Raw genomic sequence first — 7,818 nt, 5'->3', positions numbered from 1 at the left:
AATGGGAGCTTCTCCCAGCCACCCACTCCTCAGAGCCCTAGCGCTCCCCTGGTAATGGCTTCCTCCACATTCCTCTTCAACTGCAGAGCGCAGGACTGAAAGAAACTTAGAAATCACTCTCCCTCCTATCTTGAACTCAGAATCAGTTGCTATCTATGCCTATCAACCTCCATCCTCCCCACATATCACTGAATGCAGACAAGAAAATCATTGCTGTCACCCCCAATGCCTCATTCTCCTGGCCGGGAGGGCAGGCCTGAGGCCTATTTGGACTGCTCCTGAGATGATGGCTGGCTGGGCTCACCCGCCGGGACCTCTGCATCCTGGTCATCTGTGAAGGACAAAGAAGGTGGCTGGATTTAGAAAGAGGGCAAACTACAACTACCTATTTACAGATGATGATTTTCTTTCTTTCTTTCTTTTTTTTTTTTGAAACAGAGTCTCACTCTGTTGTCCAGGCTGGAGTGCAGTGGCACAGTCTTGGCTGACTACAGCCTCTGCCTCCCAGGTTCAAGCGATTCTCCTGCCTCAGCTTCCCAAGTACTGGGATTACAGGTGTCCGGCACCATGCCCAGCTAATTTTTGTATTTTTATTAGAGATGGGGTTTCCCCACGTTGGCCAGGCTGATCTTGAACTGACCTCAGGTGATACACCCACCTCAGCCTCCCCAAAGTGCTGGGATTACAGGTGTGAGCCACTGTGCCCGGCCCAGATACAGATTTTCTATAAGCTTTTCTCGTCTTTCCCAGCCCCAGGGGATAATGAATTTTCTTGAACTTGTTAGGCATCAGGAACCTGGAATCCTAGCCTTGGCTATGTGATTCAGATTCAAGTTCCAGGTCTCATGCTACCCTTCACAAGCTGGGAGGAATCAGTAAGATACTCCACAGCTGAACCTCTGCTTCCCCTTCTGTTAAACGAGATATATCCACCTTGCAGTGGCAGCATGGGGACCAAGTGAAACAGAGAGCAATAGGCTACCTTCACCAATGCCTTCATCACTCCAGGTTCTGTTTAATCCTCAGAATCCTCATGAGGTAGGGACCCTTATTAGTCTACTTTTACATATGATGAAACTGGAGCACAAAAGGGTGAATGAGCTTGCCCAAATTACACAGCTGGGCAAGTGGCTTTCAGTCACATAACAGTACCTCTCCAGCTACTGGATCTAGGCGCTTCACACACAGGAAGTGTATAACAGGCCTGTTTCCTCTTCAGTAAAGTGGGGATACCACCAGACTCCCCCAGCTCATAAGATGATCTGACAGTCATTTTAAAGGCCTAGTTGAGTTTGTCAGTTCTTTCCAAATCACAGGAGCCCCAGGGGAAGACTGAGAGGAAAAAAGTCCTAGAAGCTTGAAAGCTCCAAGGGCCCTCAAAAGAAAACCCAAAACATTTTCACATCCAAAAGTTTCCTCGACCTTCACAGTAAGCTAGTAAAGGGGCCCCTTTTACAGTTGAAAAGCCTCAGTGCCCAGGATCATCCAGTGCCCCAGTGGCAGAACTTGTGAAGGACAGATTCTCTAGCTCCTAATGTGGCTCCCTCAGAGTGGCCTGGAGCAGAGGCACAGCCCTACCACACTGGCTTCTGCCACTGCTCCAGGCTCTGCATCTGCTCCCCAGTCCTAGCTAGAAAGGCCTGGCACCTCTGGTCTTCCAAACATACCATATGCCTGCTGTCCTCCACAGCTCTGCCCACAGAGCCAACAAGGTGAGTGAACAGGCACTGGATGGACTGGGAGCTAAACTTAGAACTCTGCTCAAATCCCAGCTCTGCCACTTAAACTTACAAGAACTGCTGGAGGCCTGGTTTCCTCACCTGGAATCCCATTCCCACCTCCCTTAGATCCATGCTTATGGAGACTGGAGAAGGGGTTAAGAAAGAGCTCCTCCTAGGGCTCAGCATCTTTCAAATTCCATGTCCCTTCTTCCCACACCTAATCTCTCTTTAGATTAGGTACCTCTTCCTCCAGAAAGTCTCCCTGTCTCTCCTGGAAGCTCACTCACCAGTGTTTTCTTTGTCGGTATCAATCGGGACGGTCAGTGAGAAAGATGATGGAGGTGGTGGTGGTGGTGGCGGGGGGAGGAAGTGGAGGGCAGAGAGGTATCCTGGTGGGAGGAATTGGGGCTGCGGTGGAAGCGGTGGAAGCGGTGGAAGGGGTGGCAGTGGTGGCGGTGGCAGGTAGTAGCTTGGCTGGAAGTCTCCCACTGGTTCCGATGCCTGCACAGCACACACAGCAGAGAGGCAGAGAGGGGAGAGAGTTAGCCAGATGGGCTGAGCAAACATAGCTTTCACCCCTGAAGTTGTGGGCTCCTGATGGGTTAGATGCACAGCTCCAAACACACAGGCACAGGGCACTTGGAAGGAGGCATTCAGCAAACACCTGCCAAATTATTGAAGGCAAGAAGCAACACAGGCAACCTCAGATAAGCATGGGAACAGCTGAGTGGTCACAGTGACTGAACCTTTCTGTATATGCCAGGGGGACTGTGCTGGGGTGCTCACGAACCTAGGAGGGGGGTTCTATTACTAGCCTTGAAACGATGAAAAACAGGTTCAGTGAGATGAAGCTACAGGCCCAGGGCCTCAGAGCTGCTTTGGGGTAAGGGCAGAACTGGATCCCAAGTTGCCTGACTCCACAGCCCACTCAGCTGACTGTGCGGCACTGCTCTGCACTGGGGAAGGGTCTGAATGCATCCTAACACCACAGGACCCCCTGTCTGGCACATGTGGTGACTTAAACTCAAGTGCCAGGGGGCCTCTGGGAGAAGAAATTGGCAATATGGGTGTAGTGCAGCTGTTTCTGAGGCAAGATACGCTGGTGACTTCAGACAAGGGGCCTCACTGACCAACACTTGCTGCTTCTGTTCCTTCTTCAAGGGATGGACTCCAACCCCTTACCACAGCACAGGGCTCCATCACAGGATCTGGAGGGGGATGACTACACAGCTCTGAGCTTAACTGAGAAAGACACAAACGTCCTAAGAAATAATACTGAGTTTTGGATGTGGCTCCTGTCATTTACTTCTCAATGCTTCAGAGCAACGCTTCCTGAGCTCAGTTTCAGGGAGCCCTGGTGTCCTACAAGATATTTCTTAGTACTCTTAAAAGTGTTATTTAAGTGAGCTTGAGGAACCCCACATAGTACTCCCCACATTAGTGGGTCACACAAGAGTATATTAAAGGCTCAGAAGAAGCTGTAAAAATCTCCTTAGATTAACCCAGCATTTCCTAACTTCCTTCAACCACCAGGAAGGGGAGAAAGCCCACTTTTAAGCACCTACTATGTGCCAGACCCTGTGCTAGGTATTTCACATGCATCGCCTTATTTATTCGACTCAGGAGCCCTATGAAATAGGTCCTCCTACCCCCATTTTACAGACCAAGACCAAGTGAGGCCCTTAGAGGTCAGGTAACTGCCACGGAGCACATGGCTGGGACACGATGGAGGAGGTAGGATTGGACCCTAGGTCTGTCCACCTCCAGGGCCTGTGCTGTCCTGTGAATAGGGGAGCAGAGGAAGCCAAGCAGCAGCAGGTGGGGCAGGGACAAGAACAGGGAGGAGGAAGCTGCTCTGGGATCACCTCCACGCCTCGACAGGGGGCAGCAGGACAAGGATGAAAGTGATTCAGGGGCTCTTGGGTTTGAAATAGCTCACAAATCAACGCCTGATCTTCTCTCCAGATGAGAGAGGGTGGACAGGGGATTATTAGTGTTTTAATTCCAAGCTGCCCAGCCAAGTGTTTCCCTGGATCACAGCTCCTGCCTGGGGCCTGTGGTGGCAGCTCAGGCCCAGATAAACCAACTGAGATCACACTCTTAACAAAGGCCGTCTGGCAGGCCTGTCAGTCAGAGCCCTGCCCTGGACGCCAGGCTCCAGGCTTCTGCGTGAGCAGAAGGCGCATGCTCTACTTGGCCAGAGCCCCACTCTTTGTGTGGAGGCTGGAGATGCCTGGCTCTCCCTGGACAGTACCCACAGATGTCAGGCAGGCAGCAGTGGTGGTGCAAGTCAAAAGCCAGGTGTGTTCTACCTCTGTATGAGAGAGGGAGGGGCAGTGGATAGCGCCTGGGCTCCAGAGTCAGGGCAGCCGAGGTGCACGACCTGGTACTGTCACCAACCAGCTGTGTAACTGGAATCCCAGTCTCTCTCTCACCAGTTTTGTGACCCTGGCCAAAGACTTAGCTTCTCTGAGCCTTTTTTCTCAATGCTACAATGGAGTATAACACCTACCTTGAAGGTTCAGTAGGCACCCTAGAATTATCAAGGCCAATGGCTTTCAAACTTTCTTTCCTTGAACCAATGGAAAATGATTTTCAAGTACAATTTTACAACATCTAAGACAAGTGGAAGGGATGCTGCTGCCACCAGGCTGAAGCAGGAGTGAGGACCCGGTGACCTGTGTGTCTGACCTGCCCAGGCACAGCTCGAGCCCTACTGGATGGGCTCCATGCTGTGTGGCTAATAACTTTCATTAGGGAGGAAGGGGGCTTTTAGCCATCCTAGTCTGGAAGGAGCTGGTAATCAAGCCATAAAACCCAATCACACTTGCCTTGCAGTACACACCACAGGGGTGACCTGACGTTACACACTCGGTACTCAAAATTCCCAGCTCAGTGAGAACACTAGCTAGCAACTGACTTTTATTAATCTTATAAAATGATTAAATTTCATTCTCTCAACAGGTATTTTCTAAGGTGTCAGGTGTTTGGGGGAAGGGTTCCATATTTTTCATCACTCAGCTCAAACGCCACCTCCTCCTGAAAGCCCTCTGCAGTCTCAAGTGTGCTATACCTGTGGGCAGGGAGCCTAGCTCTGGTCCTGGCTCTGCCCTAAATTTTGTGGTCCCAGGAAGTGATATTCCCTCTCTGGAGGCCAGCAAAACGAAGGGCCCTTCTAGCATCAGCATGAGTCAAGGCAAGTGACACCTGGAAAGCCCAGAGCCTTTCAGCCCACAGCCCTGAAAAGCACAGGCCACAGTCCAGGCCGAGTGGTGCAGACCGGTCCACACGTGTATGCTTCCAGAGACACACACTGGACCTGGGCAGTGCCTTGCCTTCCACCAGCATTCGGGGGCTGGCATGGAGTCGGGCACACGGTTTATGACAGCTGGCTTCCTGGGATTGAAGATCCATCAAGGCGGCAGGGGCAGCTGGGAGGAGGAAGAAGCTGACAAGGAATGAGGGGTGGGACTCACCAAGCCTCCGCCTTGGTACTGGCTGCGGGACACATGCCGGAAGCCCTGCTGCAGGGGGACGCCAGGAGGGGTGTCCGGGTAGCCCAGCGGGAACGGGCAGTAGGGGTGCATGCTGGAGCCGCCGGGGTACTCAGGGCCCAGCGCACGGTCCGGGTTGATGCTCAGATGGCGCCCTAAAGAAGGCAAGCAAGGAGGGAAGTGTTAGACACTGCTGGGAGAAGATTCCGCAGAAAGGCCCAGGGTGGCGGCGTCATCAGCGCTCCATCCACGCACAGACAGCCCGCCCCGCCCTTCCTTCCCTGGACCCTCACTGGGTCTCTATCCCCTAGGCAGCCCCGCTGCTCTGGAGAGTCCTCCGCAAGGCCACCAAGCCCGCTGTGGGCCGGGGCCGCCTCCAGACCTAACCGCGCCCTCGGCCGGCAGCTCCCGGCTGCCCTGCACGCCGTCAGCCCGCACTCTGCCTCCACGAGTCCTCGAGTACTCAGTGCCGAGCTCCTCCTCCTCCGGGTCACAGCGAACCCGGCCATGGGTCGAGCTCCGGACACCGATTTGTGTGACTCTTTGATGAACCTTGTCCCTCCCACAAGGACAAGGTCCTTGAGGGGCAGAAATGTGACCCCCGTCCACCATCATTAATGCCTGCCTCATGGTTCAGCTCAGCCTTGCTTGTCTGTCAAGTTGGGACAAAGAAAGGCGGCTTCTCCTAGAATTGCGGTTTCACCCCGTTAGATGGGGGGTTTCCTGGGGACCTCGATTTTTCTGGATAGCCGGGAAGGCGGGTCAAGTCTGCGAGAGCATCCGGACCAACGCCCTGGCACACAGAGGGCAGGAGCTTGCCCAGCGTGACAGGGCGAGTGGCCCCCGGCCCCCTGCCTCGGCCCCAGCCCATCCCACCACACGGCCATGGGGACACACCAGGAAAACGCATCCGCACCGAACCCTGCGGCTTTTAAAACTTCAAATGTACATGTAACTTGAAACTGTACTTCAATACCATAAGCTCCAAGACGCAGAGAACAATGTAATTTATGTACAAGGTGAGGGGAGAAAAGGTAACATTTCAACAGACCAACTGTCCTTTCGAGTAAACAAACGGTCTTACCTCACCCGCACGTGGGGACAAGGCAGAAAGGGTGCGCAGGCGCACTGGCCCAGGGCCGGGGAGGAGCCTCCCGACCGCACAGGGAACAAGGAGGAAAAGTGCGCAGGCGCAGTCGTCGTTGCGCCAACCCGCCAGCAGGAAAATACTGGAATTCTGGAGGAGGAGCCTCCAGCCCAAGGAAATGGCGGGAAGAGGTGCGCAAGCGCAGTAGGACTGGGCTCCTTGAAGCCTCCCCGCAGAGGAAGCACTGCTAAGTCGACTGGACGCCATTTTGTTGTTGTATGCTAGAATGGCACAAACTACAACTAAATGTTAAAAGCCCTCTGAACTGCCCATTCCTTTCTTTTTTCTTTCTTTCTTTTTTTTTTTTTTGCGAAAAGTACCCAATCTAAATCCCTGTTCTGAGAAGGGTTTCTCGAAGCAGAATGTCCGATACCCATGGAAAGCATTCTCCCCACCCTGAATGAACCCTACACCAGCTGCCCATCCAGGCTGGCCTGGGCTGCCAGCTCCGGGAGCCAACCGCGGGACCAAGGCCACAACTTACCGAAGTCAGCGAACGGCAGGCTGGATACAGGCCGCAGCGGCCTGTGCAGGTCCAGGAGGCCGGGGGAGCCTCTACCTGTGGTCTCCGCCCCGAAAGGGGGTCCCGCAGGGCTGGGCATCGCCACAGCGGCTTGCTCGATCGGTCCCACGTGGCCGCGGCCACCCAGAACGGGCCGGCAAGCGCTCGGGCTGGGGCTCCGGGGCCGCTCGAAGACGCAAGCTGCAGCGCGACCCTCTGGTCCCGGCTCCGCGTCTCCGGAGGGGGTCCCCGGAGGCAGTGGGCCGGGGTCTGGAACGCGGATGGGGCTAGGGGCGGCAGCCGCGGCCCCGGAGACCTGCTCGGGCCCTTGCACACACTGGGCCGTCTCCTGCTCCTCCTCGGCGGCCTGGCTCTTGAGCACCTTATGTGCCGCCATGATCTTCTGGCGTTCCGAGATCAGGGAGCACTTCTCGCAGACGCACTGCTTCCAGCGGCACTTGCCCGCGTGGCCCTTGACAGGCACCAGGAAGCCATGGTTCCTGCATCTCGAGCACTTGGGGGTGCGCAGCATCTTGTCGGCCATTGGCAAGGTCAGCCTTCGTATCACAACCGCCACCTCTGAAAGCTGCAGAGCAAGTGGCGCTGGAATGAGCCGCGCCCCACAAGTCTCTGGTTCTGGGGACATTGGATACACTTGTAACAAAGCAGCACGCAGTGTCCCAGGAACTGCAGCAAGAACCTTACATTTTCCCTCCTTTTGGGGGGTGTACAGTTTGGAGAGTTTCTGTGCTTTGGGTAATTAGATGTAATGGATTAGATTGAATAAATTCTGCATGGGATGCTATTGCATGTACGTCATTTAACTTATCTGAAATCTTAGGCATTTAATTTTCCAAACTCTGTTCCCGCCACCGATGGAAGGTATTTTCTAACTTCAGGAAAGGTGGAGTGATATTCAGTGGTCCACATATTTAACACTCCGGAGGAATGTAG

The 7,818-nt window shown here is 54.1% G+C and overlaps 1 protein-coding gene across 1 annotated transcript; it reads right to left on the bottom strand.

Moving 5' to 3' along the window:
* Positions 1-263: 263 nt before the first annotated feature.
* On the bottom strand, positions 264-7,408 carry DMRTB1 (DMRT like family B with proline rich C-terminal 1). The gene is made up of 4 exons (XM_012442461.2): positions 6,847-7,408; positions 5,198-5,370; positions 2,009-2,222; positions 264-331 (listed from the first exon to the last, which is right to left on the bottom strand). The coding sequence occupies exons 1-4, from the start codon at positions 7,406-7,408 to the stop codon at positions 264-266; spliced, it is 1,017 nt and encodes a 338-aa protein (XP_012297884.1).
* Positions 7,409-7,818: the final 410 nt, after the last annotated feature.

Source organism: Aotus nancymaae, unplaced genomic scaffold (genome assembly GCF_030222135.1).
Source record: "Aotus nancymaae isolate 86718 unplaced genomic scaffold, 86718_ANA_hifiasm-v0.15.2.pri h1tg000007l, whole genome shotgun sequence".
NCBI lineage: Eukaryota > Metazoa > Chordata > Mammalia > Primates > Aotidae > Aotus > Aotus nancymaae.
This window is presented reverse-complemented; position numbering and strand designations above follow the sequence as displayed.

What these genes read in the sequence shown, in the direction of transcription:
- DMRTB1 (XM_012442461.2), bottom strand. Translation starts at nt 7,408, where the DNA reads ATGGCCGACAAGATGCTGCGCACCCCCAAGTGCTCGAGATGCAGGAAC. An exon ending in CCTGCCGTTCGCTGACTTCG is followed by an intron (nt 5,371 to 6,846) that starts GTAAGTTGTGGC and finishes TGCCTTCTTTAG; the next exon opens with GGCGCCATCTGAGCATCAAC. An exon ending in AGTACCAAGGCGGAGGCTTG is followed by an intron (nt 2,223 to 5,197) that starts GTGAGTCCCACC and finishes TGTGCTGTGCAG; the next exon opens with GCATCGGAACCAGTGGGAGA.